This window comes from Furipterus horrens, unplaced genomic scaffold (assembly GCF_987537825.1).
Source record: "Furipterus horrens unplaced genomic scaffold, mFurHor1.1.pri manual_scaffold_1, whole genome shotgun sequence".
NCBI classification, from domain to species: Eukaryota; Metazoa; Chordata; class Mammalia; order Chiroptera; family Furipteridae; genus Furipterus; species Furipterus horrens.
The window spans coordinates 327521-354285 of NW_028327171.1; the positions used below are offsets into that span (position 1 = coordinate 327521).

The 26765-nt window shown below is 52.9% G+C and overlaps 1 protein-coding gene across 1 annotated transcript in view; it reads left to right on the plus strand.

Annotated features, from left to right (window-relative positions):
• MAP3K7CL (MAP3K7 C-terminal like) overlaps window positions 1–26127 on the plus strand; it is a 29716-nt gene extending 3589 nt beyond the window's left edge. The window contains exons 2-4 of the mRNA XM_090288601.1: window positions 5862–5923; window positions 17449–17564; window positions 25872–26127. Coding sequence (XP_090144727.1) covers window positions 5862–5923; window positions 17449–17564; window positions 25872–26052 — 359 coding nt within the window. The 3' untranslated portion in view covers window positions 26053–26127. The remainder of the gene's footprint in view (window positions 1–5861; window positions 5924–17448; window positions 17565–25871) is intronic.
• Window positions 26128–26765: the final 638 nt, after the last annotated feature.

Consider the following 26765-nt stretch of genomic DNA (forward strand, 5'->3'; position numbering starts at 1 on the left):
ACGGGAGAGAACGGAGGGTTGGGCCGGACCGGTGCGAGGATTTCCTGCTCGTTGTTTGAGAGTTTTCTTTATTCTCATATGGCTAACCCCTGAAACCTGGCACGCTCATCTATAAATGTAGACCTTAAGTTTGGGGTTCTTCTCTTTTAATTTTTTTTTAAGTTTTTAGTTTTTATTTAGAAAGAGTCAAACATACTGATATTAGCCCAACCTGGTGGCTTTCAACATTTTGTTTTAAAATACTCTTTCAATCTGTCAGGATTTCTCGTAGCTAGGCATAAAGCAACAACATGACATTTAGCTTTAAAAAACCCAAGACCCATTCTGTTGGTGTCCCGTTTAAGAAGTACTATTTTCTCCTGACCCATCAGGGTAGTTTTGTGGTCGCCGTGGCAACTGGGCGGGGTTGCTGAGATCGCACCCTGCAGTCTGATTTAACTGGGTTTTGTGTGAATGTATTTTTGTGTCACAGGCTGAACGGGCTCTCAGAGAACCTGTGAAGCAAGTGACGGGTCTCCTGCCACTGAACCCGTCCTTCAGCCTTTTCTGCCTTTGTAACCTTTTGGCCTATTTCCCTCTTCCTGGCCAGGGTCCCGGGGTCCCTCCACCCGGGCTGTCAAATCCTCGTCCTGAAAGACCTGGGGACCCTCGTTCCCCGGGCTGCTTCTCTCAGGGTGTTTTTGAACTCGCAGATCCGCCGAGGAGTCAGGAGGGAGCCAGGGACCAATTGCCCACTGGACTTGCTTCGCCAGCGTTGGGGGGGGGGGAGTGGCTCTGGGCTCTCAAGTCACCCTGTCCCCACTCTGACCCTGCGTTTAAAGCTTCTCAGCTCACAGTGACAGCCGCCTGAGAAAACCCCTCATGGCTGGGGTGGGGGGGAGGGCTCTCTTCTTTTGCACCCTTTCCGGAGCAGAGAGGCGGGTGCCTCAGTGCAAACAGCCGTCATGTGCTGGGGAGTCAGGAATACAGTGTGTGCACCCACCTCTCCTTTCTGACACCAGATGAAGATTCTGTGAAACACACCTGGGTGTCAGGGTTGGTCTCTGTTGCTTAAGGCCTCACAAAGGCCAGAGAGGAGGTGGGTGTGTGCTGAGTCCTCGGGTGCTCTGAATCCTGCTTTGTCGGCTTCGTCCTGGCAGCGCCAGACGGCAGATGCTGCCGTGTCCCCTTTACAGATGGGGACCGCCGGCTGAGGGGGGTCAGCGACGCCTCACATGGCCATCATTAAACAGTGTCCAAAAGGGCCCCGAAGCCAGGCCCTTTGTCCCGCATGTGGGGGCAGGGCCTGGATGACGTGGAGATGCCCCCGAGGGCCGTGGGAGCGCCGAGCAGACGGTCTTGCAGGCGGTAGGAGAGAAGGAAGCAGAGGCCAGTTTTGTTCGGTGGAAAATGTACTTCTAAGAGGCGCTTTTTTGAAGCAGATGTTTCTGGGTAAGTGTTATAAGCTAAATAAGTAAAAATATTCCTACAGAAGAATAAATCAGTAAGATTCACAAAATGATAGCTACAATAATAGTGACTAGATGAATATTTCTAAGAAACATGAAGCCCGCCCTCACACTGGGTCAGACCTCTGTGCAGAGAGATGCCACTCCGTCCGTCTGACGTGTGATCTCGTTTGCCTGACAGTTTAGGGTCTGGCTGAGGTAACGTGGAGATTATTAATCATAAAGAATTGACTATCTGCCAGGTGTCATACCAATCTCTCTATATCTGCCTTTATATCTATATCCACATTTATATCCATATCTATACTTTTAATTTTATGGGCCCCGGAAGTCTAATGTATATTAAAGAAGTCACATCTCTGGTGCTCAATAAGCAGGAAGCAAAGTTTTTAAGTTTCTGATGTTTCGGTTTTAGCACAGATGAGGGTAGATGCGTTCCTTGACTGATGACAAGTTTCTGAGAGAGTGAATGTCGTGCCCGCTCCACAGAGGAGGAAACTGAGTCTCAGAGAGCCCTTGTCCGTTGTCACCATCACTGAGCTCCCGGGCAGGCCTGTCCTGCTGAATGCTGTCCCGCCCCACAGTGTCCTCGGGGGTCAGGAGCCCAAGGGGCGGCCCCAGGGAGTCTCCACGAGCCACTGCCCAGACCCACCTGCCTGTAGGGGTGCTTGTTGTCCCTGGTGCCTGGAGGGCGGCCTCTGTCACCCTGGCCATGTGGCCCAGTGGGTTGGGCGGCGTCCTGCACAGGCCTGGTCAGGGCGCGTACGAGAGGCAACCGATTCACGCTTCTCTCGCCCACCGACCTCCTCTCCCTCTCTCCTCCCCTTCCCTTCTCTCAAAACCCTCTCTCCCTTCTTCTCTGAAAAACCACAAACAAAAGCAATGAGAAACACTGTCCTCGGGTGAGGATGAAGCGGAACACTGCTCTGTGTCACGAGGACGGACAGATGACACACAGTACCGGTTTCTGTCAGCCTTACCCGCTGGGTCGGAAGTCGGACACTCGATGGCACGATTCCCAGTGTTTGGGGGAAACGGTCGCTGGCTCAAGACACACAAACGTGTGGGTGCGGGGACTTGGGGACCTGAGGGGAGGTGAGCAGAGGCGTGGCGAGGAGCCCTGGGCTGGGACCCCCTTGGTCTACCAGGCCCCTCGTGTCCCCCACACCCAGAGGAGTGGTCCAGACGGCCACTTAGCGCCTCACAGCTGCCTGGCTCCCGTCACTGCGGGAGAGGGTGACAGAGCCGGTGGCTCCCATATGTGATCCATGGAGAAACGCCGAGAGGACAGAGAAGGAGGCCGACAGCCGGCCGTGTGTCTGAGATGAGCCAGCCCTCAAACGTGCACAGTGGGGCACCCACCAGAAAGTTCTCTCTGCAGTACCATTGGCTTGACTTAGTCACAGCGTGTTTGCAATGCAGACAGCAAACACCTGCTTATAAAAACATTCCTCTTTAATTCTTGCCTTTATGTTTCATCCTTCACTTTCCTAGGATCCATTCTGCATGGCCCACAAGCCCACTGCGCCTTTTGAAAAGGAAGCCTATGAGTTATTTCCTCAATGCATTAGAAATAGGATAAAGTGCCCCGGTTGGTGTGGCTCAGTGGATTGAGTGCCGGCCTGCAAACCAAAGAGTCGCTGGTTCGATTCCCAGTCAGGGCACAGGCCTGGGTTGTGGGCCAGGTCCCCAGTTGGGGGCACATGAAAGGCAACCACACATGGATGTTTCTCTCCCTCTCTTTCTCCCTCCCCCTCCCTTCCGCTGTTTCTAAAAATAAATAAATAAAAACCTTAAAACAAAAAAAAAAAAAAAGAAAGAAAGAAATAGGTGAAGTGATTTACCAGTTTAGCATAGAGCCATGTTGGTGCATTCAGTAAATATTTGGTAAATAAACAGATGTTAATTAAATGTACTTGCATCTGATTTTGTCACAGTATAAACTTACCTGGCAGCTGCTCTTCTTTTTCTTTAAAAGGCAAGTTTGCCCGGTGGCGGGGTCCCCGGCATTAGCTGCTGTACAGGCCGCTTTGTGCCTCTGGGGTCGTCGGAACGGACTTCGCTGCTCCCAGGAGCAGACGCAGCCCCGCCACCGGCAGCGCCTCCCACACGGGTCTTGCCCGCGCTTGTGGCCCAGCGGAGGCCCTCGCTGGCCCGAAGCACTTTCCCTCCTTCCTTTTGGCCCAGTCCTGTGTGTGGTTCATCGTTCTGCTTTTAGAATATTTGCCTATTTTTAAAGCCAGTCAAAGGAGGCAGCCACCGTGTAAGAGTAAACACACCGCACACGCGTGGGCAGCGTGGTGAGCGGCCCACCAGCTCCGCCGCTCCTGGCCGGTGCGGTGCCCGCTGCCGCGGACGGTGGCCGAGGGATTGGCAGGGCTGCCGCAGGCTCGGGTGGCTTCTCACAGCAACCAGTTTTCCTGTTCCTGCCTGGGTTAGCCCACGTTGCTTCGTTTTTAATAAAAGCCTTATTTTGCTTGTCATTGGAAAATAGCAATTGCATATTTATTTCTGCATCAATCAAGCAGGCTTTCCTAGCCGCTCAAGGAATCCAATGTTAAGGCTTCACTTACCTGCAAAGCTATCAGTGCGGTTACATATATGTGCCCATATGTGCTGTGACTATACATGATGACGCAGGTTTCTGTCATGCGTGTCATTAATTCTGGGCCACCCCAGGTATTTGCCTTCCTATAGCAAAGCCAATGAATTCTTTGAGGAGTTCCTCGAAGGAGGGAGGAGCATGACCTTTTGGGGCGCCGGTGGTTGGAGTCCTGGGGAGCCCAGGTTCTGTTCTGAATCACCGCCTGCTCTGCGCTGCTCTTTACACACTTGGCGTCTGCTCCTGCGCGCCTGCTCCCGTGATTAGCGGTATTGGGGTACCTGCGTATAGGAGGCTCCTATTTGCCTGGGCTGAAGTGTTCTGGCCTTGAATTCACTGGGCTAAAACTATTGTGACGTCTGAGACGTTGATGTTTTATTGAAGCACATTTAAATGCACCTCTGACCCAACTCAGGTGAAAACCTATACAGGTTTGATAATGAAGGGCACCTCTAAAGGGTCGGTGGCAACAAGTGAGTATTTCTGTCCTTGGTCTAATTCTTTGCGGATGATGGGGGATTTAAACACCCGCAAGTGAAGTTGTCGCCTACAGTCTGAGTGGGAAGAGGGCGTTCGCAGGGCAGGGACTTGCCCACGGAGGACGCATGCTCCCGCTTCTCCAGGAAGCTGATCCCCGTCGGTGCGCCATGGGCCGTGGGCCACCGTCCACGCAGGTGCAGGCCGCAGCAGCCCTCTGGTGATGCCCGTCCCGGCCTCAGGCCGCGTCCAGCGGACAAGCACGAGGCTGCCCCTCACTAACAGCGGCGCCTGCCCAGGGACGTGACCCCGAGGTGCTTGGCTGAGGCGGGTGCTGCCGGTGCCTTGTCCTGGGCCGGGTGCCACGCGACGGGCGGGGAGGACACAAGCTCCGGCCTTGCCGCCGCCCATGCCAGCCCCTCTGGTTCAAGTCGAACCTCAGCCGTTCTTACAGGTAAACTGGATGATGGTGGCAAGGAAGCAAAACGGCTCTTCCTTTCCTTCACCAGCTTACAGTGGCTGTGGCCTTTGATTATTCCCCAGCCTGTGTGCCGTCTTAGCCTCTCAGTCCCATGTCCCGGGGAGGCGCTGTCCACAGGAGGACAGAGGCGCTCAGCCGCTGAGGGACCTGCAGGGCCAGCAGCATGACCGCTCCTGCCAGGGCCCTGTCAGCAGGACATTCTTGAAGGGACTTGGGGGGACTTGGGGGTTTTAGGCCAAACTTCTCTCCGGTTTCCTCTTATGCTTCTGGGATCTGCATCTGTTCATGCAGAAACACCTGCTGGTCTGTGGGTCTGGAGACAGAGGTGCCCGCTCTGCTGCATCCAGGTGGTGGGCGGGGCCCTGGCTGGGTGCTGCCCAGCCCACTGGGACCCGGGACCAGGTGCAGGCTCACTGCCCGTCCGGGGTGGGGGGCTGCAGTAGGGCAGAGAGCAAAGCCACCAGAGTGGCTGTCCCGGCCACTCAGAGCAGGGCTCCTAGTTTTCACTCACATGTTGTCTCTCCTGCTGGGGGGCTGCTCCCCTCATCAGCGCCTTGGGGAAGTGCTCTCCTGTATATCCCACTTTTTGCTCTTGGCTGACACCGGAGTGCAGAAAGACCAGCAGCGCTTCAGGACTGGAGACCTGCCGGAGGCCATTTGCACAGTTTGCGTCTGGCCGACCGAGCTCTGCGTCCTTCTGTTTGTATTGAAAATGAACAAAATTGTCGTCTGCGTTCTGTCTGCAACTAAAGCGAAGAAAACGACGGAGGCGGGAGTCGCGGGCGGTGGAACCGCAGGGCGACCCTTGGAGAGAAGGACCCAGAGGGAAACTCACTTCGTTTTCCCGTTTCAGATGATCCAGCCGCCGAGGACGCCGCTCCGCTGGCCTTCCCAGAACTAGACCAGCAGCTGCAGGTGAGGGTCTCTCTTTCCTTCTTAGTTTCACAACGTTGGGTAAACTGAGGAGTAGCTGACCTGGGAGTCGGAGACAGAGCTCTTGGGCGCGTGGGGCTGGTGTTTCTAGAGCTGCCGAGTCGGGCGGAGCCTGGTGCGCAGACCCCGCCCGTGGGTCCGGCCACAGCAGCGACTGTCAGGTGTGTGCAGAAGAGCTGGATCCTGTTCTCGGGGAGCCCGGGGGCCCGGACCTCACGGCCCATGTCCCTTGGCTGCGTGTGTCTCTGGGCCGTGTGGCTGGGCCTGGCTGGCTCAGGGACAGTAAAAGCCCGTGCAGAGGAGACGCTGTGTGGGGTGACGTCCGAACAAGCCCCCTTTCTCTACTTCTCCCCCCCCCTCCCCGGTTCTCACAGCTTTTAATAGAACATAATTATTATTTTCTTTTTCAGTATTTATTTATTTTTAGAGAGAGGGGAAGGGAGGGAGGAAGAGAGGAAGAAAAACATCAATCGGTTGCCTCTTGTGCGCCCCCAACTGGGAGCTAGGCCCCCAACCTAGGCCTGTGCCCTGACCGGGAATTGAACCAGCGACCTTTTGCTTTGCAGGACAGCGCCCCGCCCACTGAGCCACACCAGCCAGGGCGAATATGATTATTTAAATTAAACCTTTTAGATACTGTCTGGTTTGACCCATGAGGACAATGGATGGGGTACCAGAGATGTCCCACTTAACACACCAGAACGATGTCCCTTCTCCTTAGAGGACAGAGGGGGACTCCACACCCAAGGCTCTAGGGGAGGCTCTGCCGGGCGAGGCCGTGGGTCTGACATCCGCTTCGCGCCTTCTGTTCCCTGAATGCTGCTTTTGGAAGCCCTTGGAGGGTCTGCCACCTCCTGTCCCCCACAGGCCTGACGTCCCCTCACACCAGCAGCTCCCGTCTGGGGCTGAGCCTGGTCCTCTGGTCACTGGCGTTGGGGCCCCTGTTCCTGAAGAGCCCTCACAGGTGGGAAGAACCAGAAACGGGCCCTTGGGTCAGTCACCCAAGCTGCTGTCCCTCTGTCTCGGCTCGTTCTTACCTCAGTGCCTGTGTCCAGAGCTGAAAGCCCACGGGGTGGCCCCTGTTCTCCCTGCCACCACGGTCGGGCACTGTGACCACCCCGGTAGAAAGCCCGCCCAGCAGAGACTGCCCAGGACGCAGGGGGCATGCTGATCACACTAAGCTGCCGAGAGACAGCTCCGTTCTCTACAATTTCCTTTGCAGCTCCGGCCACCCTGTGTCCCTCCCCTTGGGACCCCTGCAGGGTCTTTGCCATCCCCCCACTGTGTCTTGAGGTCCAACCACACCCCCAATTCCTCTTCTTTGCACACAGGCGACACTCAGCTCTGTGCCTGTGTTTCTGTCCTGTGTGCTCACGCAGCACAGTGCTCTGGTTTAGACTCTGGCTTCCCCAGATGGCTGCGTCTGTACCGCTGGCGGGTGGTGGGGACTGTGAACTGATAACTGTGTGTGTGTCCCCGTCCCAGTTGCCTTTCTGCTTTATTTTACTGTCATCTCGAGGCCGTTTGACTATCATGGAAGTCGGATGGAAAGAAAGAGGGAAAGTGCTTCGAAGCTCCCACAGTAGAAGCACATCCAGGCCCTTGTTCCTACTTTGCTGTGTTGGCAAAAACGCCGTTCTCCTCTGTGGCCATTACTGGTCTTCACTGGCCCGGGTCACCCTCCGGGGGCGGCGCCCAGCGCCCTGTGATTATCCGCAGCGTTTCTCTGAAAAAGCATTCAGCTTTATGGCTTTACTTCCACTTGACATGCTTTAGAAACGAACTCTATCTGACTATTTTAATCCAACAAGACCATGTCGTCTTTGCTGGTCCTTAGTCAGTGGGGCAGCTGAGAGGCAGGGCTCCAGCTGGGGGCCGTCTGTGTCCTGGGCCCTGCAGACACGTGAACAGAGAGGCCATGTGGGCATTCCAGTAATTGCGTGATTGCTTGTTTGTGGGGTGAAGGCCACTGAGGCTGAGCCGTGACTCTGTTGACACCCCGGGCCTGTGGACGGCAGGGGCTGAGAGGGAAAGGCTCACGCAGGGAACTGGGTCTCAGAGTGGAACCTGATTTCCACGTTGACATAAGCACGTAAATAAATTTAAGCCTCTCCACAGCAGGAAGTGTTGGTACTGAAATGCACGGAGACACTGCCGGGCAAAAGGCACCCCTGTCCGCAGAACCGGGTCGTCAGGGTCTCCCACGGGAGGGCAGGAACAAGGTGACGAGGGCACATGGGAGGCCTGTGTGTGTCCCTGTTTGCTTGAGCAGAAGTGACCCCTGATGGTCTCCACCGGGCCCCCCCCCCCCACCGTGCCTGTGGAGCAGGAGCGGCCTCCCTGCCCGCCGGGGCCCGTGCATGCCCGGGCAAGGCTGCCCCACAGAGGTGTCCCCGACGCGCACGGTCACATGCGGTGTGTGTCTCCACTGCTGCGATGAGAAACCCAGCGCAGATCTTGGTCTAAATGCATTTGCAGGTTCCGACGACCTGCAGCTCCGAGGCCTGGAGGCCTCCTTCCCTGACCCCTTTCGCGGAACCTGTGGGCAGCTTACGGCACTTCAGCCAGGGTGGATTGCTCTGTTTCTGGTTTGCAAGGTGGCCATCGCGTGGCCCTAAAATCACCTTCTAGAACCTATTCTGACCTTCTGGCCTCCGTTACAGTCTTTTGTAGTTCGTAAGATGCAGCTATAAAGTATCTATTTGGTGGAGGGATACTCTATCACCAATTTGACCCCCAGGACTTTTCTGTTGCTTTGCCAGGAATGTGGACATGTTTGAGCATGTAATTTGTGGTGCTTCTATTTTCACAGAAGCCAAAAAAAGCCCTGAGCAAGAATAGCCGCCAGAGACATGCTCTTGATGTCTCTGTTAACGCCTAACGTTGGGCCGGAGACCCTGGGGCACGGCGGGTGTTCAGATGAACATCTCTTTACCCGGCCTGGGGGCAGGCGGTAGGTCAATTCTATTTTGTGTGGATTTCTTTCCTGGAAATGGGTTTCTAAATTCTCCGGCCCTTTTGTGGCAGTGTGTGGGCAGCGCTAGTTCAGACCAGAGGCCCAGTTTTATGTCCACTTCCAAGACTGAATGAACAATCATGACTCTTCTTTAGGCCTCTTTCCTTTTCTTTCAAAACGGCAGTGACCAGCTCCCTCTCTGTTCCGAAGGGCATACAGTCCTTTAATAGGCTCTGGGGCTTGGTCAGGACCAAATCTGTCTGCAGATGTGACAACGTTGCTATGTTCTGGAGATCGCGGTTTGGCCTACGGATGATTCAAAGCTAAGCTGCAATGTGGTCTCAATTTAAATCTTTTTAAATTGACTTTATTGGGGTGACATTTGTTTCCAGGGGTACAGTTCTATATACATCATCTGTATACTGCATTGTGTGTTCAGCACCGCAGACCAGCTCTCTGTCTGCCACCATTTACCCTCTTTCCTCTCTTCTGCCTCCCCCTCCCCCTTGCCCCTGGGAATCCGCACACTCTGGTCTCTGTCTGTGAGGGTTTTTCTTGGCTTAAATCCCTTCACCTTTGTCCCCCAGCCCCCTGACAGTCTGCTCTCTGTGAGTCTGTTTCCATTTTGTTAGCTTATTTTATTAGGGTGCACATATAAGTGAAACACTGACTTGAAAGCACACAAGCACCCCTATGTTCATCGCAGCGCTCTTTACAATCGCCACTGTTTGGAAGCAGCCCACGGGCCCGTCTGTAGACGAGTGGATAAAAAGGCTGTGGCACATTTACACAGCGGAACACCACGCAGCCGTAGAAAAGAGGGAACGCTTCCCTTTTGTGGTGACTGCGTGGACGGACCTGCAGAATGCTGCCCTACCTGAAACAAGCAGGCAGAGAAAGGAGTGTGTTTGCATAATCGGGTACAGGACATGCTGATGAGAAGGTGCTAAGAAACTTCCTGGGGGGAATTACAAGGACGAGGGAGCTGGGGTGTGGCGCTCAGCCATGCACCTGGCTGGCTCTGTGATCCGGGGAGTGCCCGCTCCTCTCTGTGACCCTCACTTGTCTGAGCCGCAGAGCGGAGACAGTACTGAGCTCACACTGTTGCCGTGGGAACGAAACGTGATGAGGAGTAAAGACAGCACAGAGCTTTGCAAAATAACCTCCAAGTCCTGTTAATTCCCTTCCCTAACAAAACTGTTCACTGAATGAAGCATTTAAGGATTTATAATTATATGTGTCAAATGAAATGAGAGGCGCATCTCTTTGGAATTTTGAGTTAGGGATGGAGGTTCTGAGGCCTCCTCTTTTCATGAAGTTAAGGGACTTGGAAAACAATATGCCTTTTAATTTTTTTAAGCAAAGTGAGCGACAGTTTCACCTCCCCCTACCCCAAAGCCCCCCATCTAATCTGAGAGGACAGTGACAGGTGTCTCTGGCCCACACTGCACTCGCCTCTTCTCAGACAGTGTCTGGGAAGTCCAGAAACTGATGTCACTGCCCCAAATAAACAGTGTGTGGCTCGCGTTGTGAACTATAATATCTTGTTATCTGAGCAGTTTCTTCAGCAACTTCTTTTAGGTCTTGCATTGGCACATTGCTTGCTAGCTGGGGAAGGAAAATGTAGAAAATAGAGAAGGCTTAGTGTTCCGGAGTTCTTGACCGTCCAGAGGGACATGGCTGCTGCTTTTTTTCTCTTCTCTTTCAACATGTTAAAAAGTATCTTACAGTGTCCTTTGGCTGCTGTGACCAGAGAGAAAACATATATAGAAACTTGGGGGGGAGTGGTCATTAGGATATGCCTTGTAGGAAAAGTGTGAAACACCCTTATCATCCCCTTTACTACTGGTGACGGCAATAGAAATGATAAGTCACATAATGTATCGTCGGCAGCCGTCCGTCTCGAGAGACGATGGTGTAGCTTCTTAAGAGTCTATCTGCACCGCCGAGAATGGCTGTGCAGTCCGACTCGGGAGTGACACGGTATCTGTCTCCTCCCGTGTTGAATCGACATCTTGCGATGACGCTGGAGTGTCCTCTCCAGTGAAGCTGAAGCTACAGAGCCTGGGCAGGGTGATATGGAGGGTCTGCTGTTGCCCATGCAGCAGACCCCCCCTCTCTTCGCAGCTGAAGGGTCCAAGGGAAAGACGGAGTCAATACAGCTTGGCTTCAGGTGCGCCGCAGGAGTTGCCGGTGTTGACTACAACGTCAAACCGCCTTAGGGACTCCGGCTCCGGATTTTCTGTCGGGGTTTACTCCCTTAGCCTTTCCCCTGAAGAGGTATGCCGCAAGGCAGCGGAGGTTTTTTGGAATCAGAGCTTTCCTTCTCTGATGTGCCCTGACTGGAAGATCGAACCAGCGACACTTAGCTCGCAGGCCGATGCTCAATCCACTGAGCCAAACCAGCCAGGGTACACATAATGTATAAGATTTGCTATATATGCACTAGTGCCAGCTTTGACCATAATGTAGATGCTCTAGAAACGTCAAGTTCTTAAATGTTTTAAAAATATTTAAAATTCTAAGACAATGGCATTTTCAAATATTGCCATCAGTCCCGAGTATGTTTTTCCATTTAGTTGTAACAAACGACGCTTGTTAGCTCTGGGGCACTAAAGCACAACATACGTTTAAACCAGACGCCCCCCACGGCCCCCCAATGTAAAGGTCACATCGACACTTCGGGAATAAACGCAGCGTCTGCTCGGCAGCTGTAGAATATTTAGCTTCCTAAATATATCACGTGTGTGGGAGGCCGGGAGAGGAAACTCGACTTCTTGCATTTTCGCTGTGGAGGGGCCGGTCCTGTGAGAAGCCGCCCAGAAGCGAACGGAAGCGCTTAGGCTGCGCTGTCCCCGCGCGCAGGGGCGCGGCGGGCGCTGCAGTGACCGTGACCGTGACCGAGACCGGGCGGCGGGCAGCGGCCTTCTGGGCACCGAGCCCGCGGCGCTGTTACTTCCTCTGTTCAATCGGCCCGCCGGGCGGGCGGGGGCGGGCGGCGCAGGCTCGGCGCCCGGGCTGTAACTTGAAGCCCAGGAAGCTGCGTCCCGGCAGCTGGAGGCGGGGTGCGGGGGGGAAGCGCCCTCCGGCTCCGGCCGCGCGCAAACCCGGGGCGGCTCGTAAACGCGGCGCAGAGCCGGCCCGGGACCCTCCCGGCGCAGCGTCCTGGGAGCGCAGGGGCCCCCGCGGTGCCGGGAGTCTCTGAAAAGCGGTCCCGGGCGGGGTCTGCGCCTCCGGGCGCCTTGGCCTCTCGGGAACGGACCACTTCCCCCGGGAGCGAGGGCGCGGCACGGAGCATCCGAAGGGCGGGCGGACGCAGCACAATTGCGGAGGAAATAAACATTTCTGCTCCCGATGCAGAAAGAAAGTCACCACCGACGCGAAACGCTTATTTATAGCGGGTTCATTCCCAGCTGCGGTGGTAGCTACAAAACTCTCTTGGACGAGAATAGTTAAAATTAGGCAATGAGAATTGAAACAAAGATAAAAGTGTTAATTCTTATTCCAGGAAGTTAATAGACTGTTTCATTCAGTTACCACGGGCTTTCTTTCAAAATACTTTTTAGTTATTGGTGTGATCGAGCGTTGGTGTCTTAAACACGTGTGCGGCCAGTGACCACGCCGGGGCCGGTGTTTCTGAACGTCACGCGGCGGAGGCTTCCTGGCAGCTCCATTTTTAAACTGGAAACTTGATTCTTGTGCTTGAGTTTCAGGAACATATTTCCTCAGGCAGGGACATCAGTGGACACTGTGGGCCATGTATTGTCTCTTATTTTGAGGGGTTACAGAAAGGTAAGAGAGTCACCCTCAGCGAGGACCTTGAGATGCTACACACGTGCACACACGTGCACACACAGTGTCCTGAAGCAATGAGCGTGTTCTGTGCCATACAGAACATCACATTTCATTACTCTAGAGTGCTACTTTTTATATCAAGTCTGAAATTAAATATCTTAATACTCTTATTCACCAGAATTCCTATTAAAAATTATTTGGTGAGCCTCCTGGGCTGGAGTTAATGTCCAGTGACCTCAGATGCCTTCTAGGGACTGGGGTCCTGCTGAGCCAAGGGCGCTTTGATTTGTCCGGCCACGCAGGGGCCAGAGGCTCCAGGTTATCAAGGGGGGAGATGGTGAGTTCCCTGGGGAGAGAGGTAGCATGCCGGGCCAGTGCAGGGAGCTTCAGAGTTTAGGGGGCGGGGGGCTGGGGCCGCAGGGAGAGTTAAAGACAACCGTTGTGTTGCATTAACTTTCTATTTTCAATTGTGGCAAACACCACATGACATCAGTGTTGTCACCTTAATCGTTTCCAAGGCACGGTCAGCGGGGTTGCGTGTGTTCGCAGTGGCCACCTGCGGAACGTCTCCATCCGGCAGAATTGAAACTGCCCATTGAGCAGCCGCAACTCTTCCCCTCGCGACCGGCACAGCTGCCTCGCGGCGCTGTGACGATGGCGTAAGGGACTTCCGTCCCAGCTGTGGGGTGCTTTCCTGCAAAGCGGACACTTGACGCGCTGCTGACTGGGCATGTCGGGCTGGGGTGAGGGCAGAGGGGCGGGACCTGGAGGCCAAGCGCCCCCTGGCACCTCTCCTCCCCGAGACGCTGGTCACCAAGCGTTTCTGGCTCCTTCTTTAAAAACTGAAATTACTTCTTCCTTGTGGCCATCCTGCTAAAAGCACAGGAGGACGTTGAACACAGCCTCACACACCCTTAGCAGCAGCGTCCCGCTGCCGACACATAATGATGTTTTCAAATTTTCTGCAATGAAGAAGCACCAATTTAAAAAAAGAGCACATCAAAAAAAAAAAAAAAATTCCCACTTACTACAAAGGTAAGGGGGAGAGAGGCCCTCCTCTTGTTAAGAAAATTCTGTATCTAATGTTCAATTTTCCTTTTCAACTGCAGCGGCAAGGACAATCCCCCTTTGTTATAGCTGCTCTGCTCTGTCTCCTCCAAGGCATGTGAATTCTTTCGCAGAGTCCCGGGAGCTTTGCGCTGTCACGTGGGGAGCTGTGCGGGGCAGGCTCAGGTGTCTGCCCCACGCGGCAGGGCATGGACTGATCGGAGCGCAGGGCGCGCGTTTCCTACAGACAGGACGCGGCGCGCCGGGTCTCGGGGCCCGGGTGACAGAGCAGCGGGGCTCTGCTGCCCAGACTAAATTGGTTCCCTTCGCCTTGCTGTCACACCTGGCGACCTGCCAGAGGGGCAGGTGAGGGTTGGGGCGGGCGGAGAGTTCGCGGACAGACGTGGGGGAGCCAGGAGCTCTGAATTCCTCTGGCAAGAGCTGGCTCCCGGGTGAGCTCCGCTGTAGAAATGCTGCCCTGCAGGGAGGAGGGACGCTCCCAACAGGCGGAGCTCGCGCCGGGAGCGTGCCCGTGCGGCTGGGTACTGCTCCTGCGTAACGTAATTTGTATTAGATTTCCCATGAATGACGAGGCAACAGATGTTTCACGGGAAGGTAAGCTTCCTCCAAATCTATTTTGAGTTTTATTTCTTTTAAAAGACCTCTATTCAGAGGCCTGATGATAAATCAGAAGGGTCGTCTCATCCATCCATTAGACAATAAACAATAGAATTTCTAGTGCAACCTGGATGGAGCCCCTTCTTACGACATCCAGAGCAATCTGTGTCCTTGCAGAATGTAAAGATTTCATTAGTTCTCCAGTTACTAACATAAAAAAAAAGCGAGAATCTGACCAGTCAGAGGCACAGCTCCCGTGTATCTACCATGGGTTGGAAAGAGCTACACTAAAAAGCCTTCTGAACAATGAAATCCTATTTCTTGTTTATTTAGGTATATTTTATTGGTTATGCTATTACAGTTGTTCCAATTTTTCCCTCTTTGCCCCCCTCCACCTGGCACCCCCCTTCCCGCTAGCAATCCCCTCCCTTAGTGCATGGGTCATGCATATAAGTTCTTTGGCTTCTCTATTTCCTATACTATTCTTAACATTCCCCTCTCTATTTTGTACCAACCGATTATCCTTCTTAGTCCCTGCACCATTTCCCCATTTCTCCCCCTTCCCCTCCCAGCTGATGACCCTCCAAATGATCCCCATACCTATGATTCTGTTCCTGTTCTGGTTGTTTGCTTAGTTTGTTTTTGTTTTTAATTATTAGATTCAGTTGTTGATAGTTGTGAGTTTGTTGTCATTTTACTGTTCATAGTTTTGATCTTTTTTTAAGTAAGTCCCTTTGACATTTCATATAATAATGGCTTGGTGATGATGAACTCCTTTAGCTTCACCTTGTCTGGGAAGGACTTCATCTGCCCTTCATTCTAAATGATAGCTTTGCTGGACAGAGTAATCCTGGTTGTAGGTCCTTGCTTTTCATCACATTGAATACTGTTTGCCAGTCCCTTGTTGCCTGCAAAGTTTCTTTTGAGAAATCAGCTAACAGTCTTATGGGAACTTCTTTGTGGGTAACTCTGCTTTTCTCTTGCTGCTTTTAAGATTCTCTCTTGCCCTGGCAGGTGTGGCCCAGTGGATTGACCACTGACCTGTGAACTGAAAGGTTGTCGGTTTGATTCCCTGTCAGGGCACATGCCTGGGTTGCAGGCCAGGTCCCCAACTGGGGGCATGTGAGAGGAAATGGATCAGTTTCTCTAGCACATTAGTGTTTCTCTCCCTCTCATTCTCCTTCCTTTTCCCTCTAAGAAATAAATAAAATCTTTTTTAAAAAAAGACTTTCTTTTTAGCCTTTGGCATATTTAATTGTGATGTGTCTTGGGGTGGTCCTCTTTGGGTCCAACTTGTTTGGCACTCTCTGTGCTTCCTGAACTTGTCTATTTCCTTCACCAAATTAGGAAAGTTTTCTTTCATTAATTTTTCAAATAGGTTTTCAATTTCTTGCTCTTTCTCTTTTCCTTCTGGCACCCCTATGATTCAGATGTTGGCACTTTTGGAGATGTCACGGAGTCTTCTTAAACTCCCCTTGCTTTTCTGAATTGTTACTTCATTTTGTTCTTGTTGAATGTTTATTTCTTATGTCCCAAATCATTGATATGAATCCTGGGTTCCTTCTCATCACTGTTGGTTCCCTGTATGTTTTTCTTTATTTCACTTTGTATAACCTTCACTTTTCCCTTTATTTTGTGGCTTTATTCAGTCATTTCTCTGAGCATCCTTATTATCAGTGTTTTGAACTCTGCATCTGAGGTTGGCTATCTCCTTTTTGCTTAGTTCTTTTACTGGAGTTTTGATCTATTCTTTCATTTGGGTCATACTTCCCTATATTAACTTGACAGCCTTTCTGTGTTTGCCTCTCTGTGTTGTGTAGAGCTGCCACACTTGTTAATGTTGTGAGGGGTGGAGCCTTAGGTATTTGTCAGTGAGGGAGGAGTCTGAGAGGGAACAATGCTGCTTGCTCAGCACACACCCCTTTTCCAGTCACTTCACCTACTTCACCTGGCGCCTCTCTAGCTGTTGTCCTGGTGGTGGTTCCCAGGGTGGGCGGGTCTGTGGATGTTCTAGGACCATGGGGGCCTCTAAACAGACTCTCAGGAGAGACCAGCAATTTCTTCCACCACCCCAATTCCCAGTGGTTTTCAAAGCCAGAAGCAATGAGACTTTATTTTCCTGGTGCTGGAACCGTGAACTGTGGGGTGGCCTGAGACTGGGATCGCTCTCCAGGTGTCCCTCCTGGCTTTTGTAATGTGTGACTGTGTTTTCCACTGGCCAGCCACTGCCACCTCTGCAGCCACACCGTGTCCTCTCTGCCCTGGCTCCGCTCCTCCTGCTGATCTGGATGAGTATTATTTCTTTAAATCTTTTTTTGTTGTGCTTCCTTACAGTTCAATTTTCTGGCAGTGCAAGTTGTTTTCTTTGTTTTGAGGTAGTTCTGTTCCTTAAGGGTTGTGCGAGGAGGCGAAGCTAGTCCACCGACGCCTCCTTCTTGGCTGGAAGCCTGAAAGCCTATTTCTCAGATATTATATAACACCCTATAAATAATTGAAAAGTGATTAAAAAACTCCTTAGAAGACTATTAACTAGTGTTTCTAAAAATAACGGTTTTAATAACGTGTTGCTAACTAGGAATTAGAATTATAAACTTAGGAAAAGCCAGTTCTTTAAGGAATAATTTCTGGATGTAGGCTTTTCGGGAGGTTACGGCCTTTGGCCCCTCGGGGGCGGCGCTCCCCTGGCCTCACCTGCGCTCCGTGGTCTTGTTTGCGGCCCAGCCTCCCTCCTGCAGTCTGGGGGCAGTTCCCAGGGGAGAGCCCCTCCAGCAGGGCTGCTCTTCCAGCTGAGACGAGGCCTGGGCGGCAGGGCCAGCCTGTCAGGGTCGGAAGGCAGAGCGCTGGGGCGCCCAGCCTGGCCCGCGGGGGCGCGGGGCGGGATGACACCCCGCATGGGCCCCCCCTACCCAGGCCCCGAGGAAGGGGGCCTCTGTGCTCAGGCCAGGAGAAGCGGCAGCGGAATTCCGCCCGGTAGCGCTGACAATGCTGCTCTCCTGCCAAAAGCTCCCCGAGGACACCAGGGGCGCCCAGGGGTCGGTGATGGACTCCGGGCAAGGAAAGCACTGACCGCTTGTTCTTGTCGTTCGTGAAGCCTCTGCCGCCGCGTCAGGACTCCCTGGAGTCCGTGCAAGTCTTCCGGCAGCACTGCCAGATCGCCGAGGAGTACCACGCGGTCCGCCGGGAGATCGCGCAGCTGGAGGAGCGGAAGTGAGTGCGAGCGGGCGCGGGGTGGGGTGGGGGTGGGGGGTGGGCAGGGGGTACGCGGCGGGGGCGGAGGGGACGCGGGGTGGGGGCCGGGGGGGGGGCGGGGGGGAAGCGGGGGGGGGGCGCGGGGAAGCGCGGGGGGGGCGGAGGGGACGCGGGGGAGCGGAGGGGGCGCAGGGCGTACGCGGCGGGGGCGGAGGGGCGCGGAGGGGGGCGGGTCTCACCAGGCGCTCACCTGGCGGAGTGCCCGCGGCAGGCAGAGCAGCCGTGGAGGTCAGAGGCAGGTTAGGGCGACGCGTGCGTGTCGCACCATGCATGTTGCATGTCACACACGAGCTGCGTGAGTGCCGCATGCGTGTTAGGTGGGTGACTCGGGTGGGCAGTGAGCCCAGACGCGCCGTGTTCACTCCTCTGCTTCTCCCCTTCCTCTTACTGGAGAGACACCGTGTTTGTTCGTTGCCCAGTTTTTAAATCAGAGCGAAGGGAATGCACTTTGTTGTGAGAACTTTGTGAAAGGGCTGGACCTACGCGGAGCCGGCGTGGGGTCGCGGCGCGGGCCCCTCCCGTGCCCTGAGGCCGCAGCTCCGGGGACGCCTTTCCTCGCCGCGGCGCTTTGCTGAGCCGCACACGGGAGATGACACCGGACTCCGGCTGTAGGGGACTCAGGGTGCTCCCGCGGTCAGAAACGCGCCTTCTCCTCCTGCTTCCGAGACCCTGTTGGCCCGAGTGTTCGGACGCGGACCGGAGTGCGCAGACCGAACAGCCCACAGAGCCCGAGCCTAGACGGCTTTCCTAGGGGGACCGGACGCGCATCGACCCCGTGGGCGCGGGGAGGGGACGGGAGGACGATAATCTGCGGTCGCGGATGTGTCTTCCAGTGTGCGTGTGCGTGTGTTTGTGTATGCATGTGCGTGTGTGTGTATACGAGTGTGCATGTGTATAAGTGTGCGTGTGCACGTGCATTTGTGTACGCGTGTGCGTGTGTGTTTGTGTATGAGTGCGTGTGAGTATGCATGTGTTTGTGTATGAGTGCGTGTGTGAACTGTGATGTCATAGCAGAAGAAGAGGTAGTTATGTATTTATCTGTGAACTCTTCTGATTGACCTGCGGGAGGACTTTGTTATCTACAGCAAGGTGTGGCTTTTATTTGGGGGGCCGTGGGAGACCTGCCTACTAAACTATATGATCTGTAAGCTCATGTTTGTGTGTCGCATTTAAAAACTGCTAGGATAACAGTGTGGGAGGGACTCATCAGGCTTGTGATGGAGACACATCCCTGTGAGGGTGTTTGGAGTAATGACAGCTGGGGCTGCCCCCACGCAGGGAAATGAGAAGAGGCAAAGCTGGCTTCTAGAAAGAAGGTGGCTCGCGGGCCGTGGAAATACATCACACAACCCGCCAAACCACAAAAATGTTGGCTAAACCCCCCATTCAGCTCCTCGCAGGCCATTCTAAATAGCCAGCTAAATGGGAGGCAAAGGCCACATTCTTCTGTTATTTTTTCCTTTCCTTTCTTTATTCCTGCTCCTGCCATTTGGAAACAGGACTCGGGGACTCTGGATCTGGGTCAATGTCATGTTGCACTTGGTCGTCCTGCCTGTGGTTTCCGGTGCCAGGAGGGGACACCCCTTGCTTGGCCTGGATTTCAGGACAGACCTCCCAGGCCTGTGGAGTGGAGTTTTCTCTCGCCCCATCTCCCTGCCTCGGCACGTGTGCTCGGGGCCCCGGGCCCTGCTTGCTCTCTGCTTCCCCGCAGCCCCTCCCCAAGGAAGGCCGACTCCCCTCCCCAGGCGGCCCCCATCACGCCCCCACCAGCCCTCCCGCAGCGACCAGCGCTTTTCCTGGCAGAGGGGAGCTCCCTGGAATGCGTCCTCTGGCACTGGCTGCGGCCCGTGTGCTCAGCAGTTACCCGGTTACGCTCTGTCCTGTGTCTGTCACGGTGCGTAGGGACATAGATACCTGTAACACTTCCCACCCCAGCCACTGAGCGGGAGCAGTGCGGGGGGGAGGGACAGGAGGGAGGGCGATTGTGGGAGACCGTGACATCCTCCGGGTACACATTTTATTTGTCCTTCCTATGGTCCACATTTAAAATACAGAGTCAATATCAGCAATAGAGTCTAAGATAAATTGTTGAACGAGGAAGTATGGTTATATCATAATCATAATGAGGCTTGCCCTCCAAAGGTTGTTGGTGATCATTGTTCTCTTTCATGAAGCAGAAATTCATTCTGCAACAGATATTTTCCTAAACACATTTTGTTTTCAAGAGAGATAAATTGGGCCCCATGGATCGGACCTAACTGACTGGCTCTCCGTTTTTGATGACTCGATGACAGTTTCTTCCTGACCATTTCCTAAAGTGGCTGGTCATGCCGCCTCGGGCCGCGGGTCAGTGTCAGCTGGGCGCGAAGGGAGGCACAGAGCCAGGAATTTCAGAAGGTTCATTCATAGGAGCAGCGCAGGCTGAACTTCTCCCCCATCTCCAGAGGGGGTCTCCCTGGATCACGTTTGGGGGACTACAGAGGAGCCAGGAGAACTGTTATTTTAAATCATGGTATTGGATGGGTAAGCCTTTTTTCTGGGATTATACATTCAGCATAGAATGAATTTAATTTAAAGAACCACTTCTGGCCTATTGCCCAATAATGTAAGAGAAGCTTGGTTTTACTTTTATGGGATATTTTTTCTTCTCACTTGAAAAAAATGGCAATTTTATTGAAAGCTTTACAAAAAGTACCAAGAATTCTTACATCTTTACACAATTCCTGCTATTGTTTTTGTTTATTTTTACATGTGAATATATAATTACATATCTAGTAACATGAAATATGTGCATGACTTTTTCAGTAAATATTATAAGCTCTATATAACACATAGTTTCTATGTATGCAATGGAAACCCATGGAAGTGAGATACAGACATCTTATGACTTTTGAAATTTTTCACTGAATTGACAAAGTTTTTAATATATGCTATGAAACAACAGTTAGCTCTACAATTAGATTCGCAATGAGTGACAGTTGCTTTCCTCCAGATGGAGTATCTTGTCTTGCTCAAGGGAGAAACCACTGTAGGTCCTGTTGTATTTAGAAGACAGACTTTGAATGTCCCAAAACTGATACATTCTTAGAAAAGTCAGGCTGGCAACTGCTACGTAATTGAAGAAAGTGACCCAGCGGTTTTCAGTACACCCCAGACCCGTGCCACCGTCGTCACAAGCGCAGGGCCTCGTTATCACCCCAGAAAGAGCCCTTGCAACCTTGGGCCCTCGGCGCCTCCCCTAGCAGCCGCGCGCCTGCCCTCTGTTGCTGTGGGTCTCCTGATCCTGGACACGTCACGTGGACCCAGGCAGGACGTGCTCTTCAGCGCGACATTTGCGAGGTCCAGCCGTGCACAGTGCTCTGCTCCCTGTTGTTGCTGAGTGATCCGTCACACGGCTGGACCAGCTCCTGTCAGTCCATTTCACCAGCGGGTGGGCGTTCGGGTTGTTTGCGCTTCTGGCTGTTGTGAGTAACGCCGCCTCAAACGCTCGCGGGCGAAGTTTGGTGTGGACGTGAGCTTGTGACTCGCGTGCGGAGGGGACGTGGGAGCGGGACTGCTGAGACCCCGGCCACGCCGTGTGTCACCCCCTGAGGAGCTGCCTGTTGCTGGAGGGGCCGCGCTCCCTTCTATTTCCAGCAGAAATGTCCGAGCGTTCCGATTGGCTCCCGTCTTTGCCAGCACTTACAGTGTCTTTGAGGTTATAGCGACTAGCGGGTGCAAAAGGGTGTCTCCTGTGGTTTTAATTTATGCTCCCAGATGGCTAAAAGTGTTGAGTCCTTTTTCATGTGCTTTTTGGCATTTCTGTGCTCCTTTGACCATTTAAAAAAAAATTGGATTGTCTTTTTATTTTTGAGTTGTAAAACAGTTATAGGATTTTAGTGGGTTTATGCAAAACATTAGGGAGAGTTAACCACAGTCGATGCCAGACATGTTTCCATGGTCTCTTAAAAATACATAAAATGGTGATGGGGGAACGGTAGTTTCATTGAGGGGGACCTGTCAAGATGGGGGGGAAGCGGGAGCAGATGCAGTTTGTAGACATATAGTCTAAAGTCGCCCTGTTTTGGTTTGTAGTCAGGGTATTGAATTTATTCTGAGATTTCCACATGATTAGCCAGAAGCATTTATTTCTTCAGAACATTCCCAGAGGCAGAGGTTTTTAAACTGTGTTCTCAAGAACCTCTCAGTTGGGGGTGAGGGGTGCTGGGCAGGAGACAGGATCGTGGCCACACAGAGTAGGTCCAGTTTTATCTGTTTTATTTGCTTCACTTCTTTGAAAAAAGGACCCTGCAGCTATGAAATAGTGAAAACCAAACATCACTGTTACATTCTAAGCACGTCCTCTTAAATAATTACTGGGACCCCCTGGGAAGGGTCTTAGGAAACGGAACCACCTCTCCTCGGTGTCTGCAGGGTCGGTGGTAAGTGCGGAGAACGTTCTATCCTCTTTCCCGAGCCCTCTGGCTGTGGCGTGGGCTTGGGCCCGCCTTCCACGCATGGAGCGGGACCTCTGGCGGCTGGCGTGGCAGGCGGGACTCGGGGATGCATCCTGGGGTGCAATAGGGTTTCCACAAATACTTGTTGAGTGAATGAAAAAAGAACTGAAGAACCGTCTTAGCTCCTCATTTTGCTCCGGGTGAGAGAGAGTCAAGGGGTTCTTTCACTTTAGGGTCCAGTTCCGTGTGAACGCCCCACGTCCCGAGTCTGTCGGGCTGAGACGCCACTTCTGCTGTCACTGCGGCCACATGGCCTGGGTGCCTCGCGTCCCCTCAGTACGAGTAGCTGTTCTCTTAACGGAATCTCTTCCTCGGCCTCGCTCTCTCGGAGCTCCTCCCTGAAGCCACAGGAAAGGAGACAAAGTATTTGCCTTCTTCGCTAAGGAAGAAGGCTCCGATTTCTGGGGGAGCCGAGTGAGGAAATATTTTACCTTTCACCTTATTCCTACCCCAAAATCAACTCTTTTGGGGGTGATAGTGGAAGTACCTATTTTCCTTAGAATAGTGGTTCTTAACTGGCCCAAAATTTCACCCCCCCCCCCCAGGACACTGGCGGTGTCTGGAGCGTTGCCGTAGTAACTGGTAACACGGACACCTAGGAGTGGAGGGCTGCTGACCCGCCCCTGTGGCCAACGCCAGCAGGGCCCGGCCACAGAGACTCATCGGCCTCAGAGGCCCACTGTGCTGGGGGTGAGAAAGTCCCCTTTGTAGCAGCCCCTGCCTCCCCTCCCCCAAGGGTGTCGTGTTGCCTTTGGCTCCCAGGAGAGAGAACTCCTTTGTTCCTCAGGCATTATTCACTGTGGGCCTTCAGCACCTCCGTCCAGACTGGACTTGGGACATTGCATTCCAATAGCATTCACTGTTCCTCCATCTGCACGAAATGACGACAGAGGTTCATGCCCTTTGTGGCATTTTTAGGTGTCTTCGCCTCTGTGTGTAAATGCTTGTCCCAGAACACACGTCTCTCAAGAACCAACACTACTTAAAGTAAAATAAAACTCCCAAACTCTAGCTCATTGGGGCCAAACTCTCTAAGATTTTGTCTTTTCCAAATAAAAGCCTTTGGTCAATTTTGAAAGTCTAGAAACAGAGAAATATTTGTCCTAAGGATGAATCCACACCCCAACTTCCTGCACCGCAAAGAACCTCCTTAATTCTAGAGTCAGTTTCCACAAAGTTTCAGTGTTCTTTTTTATCAGTCACCTGGCATCCTCCTTCCCCTGTTAGTTTTAGCAAATAGATGCTTTTCCAGGACTGTGGGTTAGGACGGGGACAGCAGCTGACCTATGGCAGACCCAAGGTCACGGTCTTTTCTCTGGCGAGATACAATGTGTGGCAAGTGTTTCAGGCCCATGGCTTCCCGCTCCGGTGGCTTTTTACCCCACATCCTGTTCTGTTGAAGGGAATGATAGAAATGATAAACAGGAACTCAAAGGCAGGACCGCATTCTAGCCAATCATGGATATTGATTTGTTTTTAGATCATCTGTTTATAAGGTTGTCTCTGTAGCTTGATGTGCCAGCAGCAATCATGAGTTGCTAACGGATGAGCATAAATGTCTGCATAAATAGGTCTTGGCGATGATGGACGTTCTGACAGTATTCATCGAATATGTATATGTATAATTGCTTTCACATACATAAAACTAATTTAGAAACCTGTCAATTAAATGTTCTTAATTCTAGTAAGGAAGAAATTACTATTGACTTTCTCTGAATCAAGAAAATGCGACTAGACAGTCATGACCATTCCTTTTGGTTGTGTGGTAAAATCTGTGGTTTTGTGACTTTATTTTCTCTACCCATTGAAACTACTAACAAGTCCCCGGGAGTTTTAAATGAGGGCAGACAGGGAACCAGGGTAGCAGCCATGGTTACACCCAGGATTTCCAACTCTTCAACCATGACTCAAAAGCCAAACTATTTTAACCTGAATTATCTGTGTGATACAGTTGATTTGAAAGGGGAAGACAACAGGAATAGATGATCTGATGGTTGGAGAATTTAGAGGCATGTCTCTTTTCTGCTTATGTAAGTTTTACTAATCAATTTCTTTAAAAGCTTTTTAAGTTCCAGTTTATGTTCAATATAATTTTGTGTTGGTTTCAGGGTGTATAGTATACGGTTAGACCATCATATACTTTACAAAGGTTCCCTCCAGTATTCCCAGCACCCACCTGGCACCACACACAGTTATCACAATATAACAGACTATGGTTCCTATGCTGGGCTAATCGATTTCTGTAAGATGGTTACATAAGGATCTTTACTAATATTCAATTATTGACATTTATCACTTCAACTGTGCTTAGAGGTAAAGAGCATAAACATTTAATAACAATAGCCTGATGCTGGCTCTTTCTTATCAGCTGTATGACTTTTTCAATTAAATTAAGCACGTTGTATTTTTCTTTCCTCATCTTTAAAATATACATCAGTTGTCTCTGAGGTTCCTGACTCTTCAGTTATTCATTCAGCAAGTATTTCTCTGGAGCCTTTATATTCTAAGCCCTGAGGACGACTCAAAGATCACTAACAGCGCAAAGGCACGTGGTGTCGAGCTCAGCCCATTCCAGACCATCTTGGCGGTGCCTGTTGCATTACATTTCACGCTCCCTTGCCCTGAACCCTTCGGTGCTGTTTTCTAAGCGCGAGGGCCCTCTCCCGCTTAACCACAGCACGGTAGTTACAATGAGGACCCTTAGCATCGATGCGATGCTATTATCTAGTTCACAGTCTGTGCTTAAATTGCAACCGTTTCCCCATCATGTCCTTCACGGCTGCTTTTCTCAGTCCACAACTGCACATTGCATTTCTCTTTAGTGTCTTTAAATGTGCTCTTCTTGACAAGGACTGCATAGGCTAGCCATTTTGTAGACTTTCTCTCAGTTTGCAGCTGCGTGTTGTATGCATTTGGGGCAGGAAAACCACGGAAAGGGGACGTGTTCTCGGGTACCTGTTCATCCCCTGCCAGTGACGCCCGCGGCAGCGCTTGGCGGAATGGCCTTCAGGCTTCTCTGCGCTCCTCCCGGCAGAGGAGGGAGAAACGTGATGTGCACCCGGCAAAAAAGAATTCCGTCCAGGATGAACGGCCCCACACAGGGGTGGGGCCTGTCTTGGGTTGTCCTGTTTATTAAATCTAAACATGGACCGGGAGGCGTGAGCTCTGTTTTGTGTGTGTTTTTTACATCAAGGCGGTGTTTGCAGATGCTTACTGAGAACTGCGTTTATCACAAGTTCCTCCCGGTAACCTTGGCCTGCTTCTCGAATGCTACAATAAATGTACGATATTGTTTTGTAAAGTAGGGAAAGGCAGGGAAAGTAATAACCGCAGGAAGGAGCGGGATTCTTAGGCCAAAGACCCAGGGCAGCTTCGTTAAACTCGGAAATAAAGAACAAAGGCAGTAAGTGAACGCGGAGGGCGAAGTTTCTCTGAGGGACGGAGACTAGTTCCAACCCACAGACGACAGAGAGCACCTTAGATCACAGCCGCATTTGTCTGCCCCCCGCCCCCCGCGCCCCGTAGGTTTTACAGTTGGCTGTGCCCTTAGAAAGGTCAGCGCTTCGGGCTGTCCAGGCGTTTGCTGAGCGCTCCCGCCGATGGTTAGCACCCTGGGGCGTCTCAGCGCCCGGGCTCCCGGCTGACAAAGGAGGCGGAGGGGCGCAGCCGGCGGGGTGCCCAGGCGGGGCCGGCGTACCCGGCTGCGCCCCTCCGCTGCCCGCCCGGCGCTGCGCGTTACCGCCCGTGCTCTCCCGCACCCTGTCCGCAGGAGGGAGCTCATGGCCAAGCTCGCGCAGGCCGAGGAGGAGAAGGTGGACGCGGCGCAGCTGGCCCGCGAGTTCGAGGCGCTGACCGAGGAGAACCGCGCGCTGAAGCTGGCCCAGTCCCAGTGCGTGGAGCAGCTCGAGAAGCTCCGGATCCAGTACCAGAAGCGCCAGGGCTCGTCCTAGCCGTGCGCCGCCTGCCCCGGCCTTGCCCGCGCCCGGGCCGCCGGGTGCTGCCCCGTGGCCGGCGGCGCTTGCCGTCTAGGGTCGGGGGGGGTGGCGGGGCGGGGGGGGTATTTTACTTTAAATAAGATAATTCAAGCAAACGTATTACCCGTACCCGTTTTCAGAGATCGTGATTAGTTTCCAAGGCGTTTTTCTTATTTAGGAAGATGGGGTCGTACTGCACATCAGGGCAGAAAATGACTGCCGGCTCTGCTGAGAACCTGGAACAGAACTAAGCCACGGGGCAGGCCAGGGAGGCGCCCGCGGCCGTCCACGGCTGTGCACTTCAGCCTCGCGTCGCTAGTGTCTCACCTGCGCTCCCATCGGCGCCATCCGGAGCTGCTCCGCGCGGGCGCGCGTTGGCCGCAGTCAGCCTCGCCCCGGGTGATGCGTGGTTCTGAGCAGAAGCGGCCGCGTCTCATTCCGGCGTCATCACAGAAATGTCTGCAGAGGCTTGTCTGCGCCGGAGGCACACGCGCCGGGCGGCCTGCCGCTGAAACCCGGAAAAGCAGAGGAGGCCGCGGTTCTTCCCGCCGCCACCCAGGAAGGACCTGCCTGTGCTGCGTGCTCTGGGGCCAGGGACCCCGAAAGGGGCTGCCGAGACCTTGCTTTGCTGGGTTCCCATAGAAACATCAGTAAAATTATAACACTTGCTTTGTTTGGGATTTAAGAAG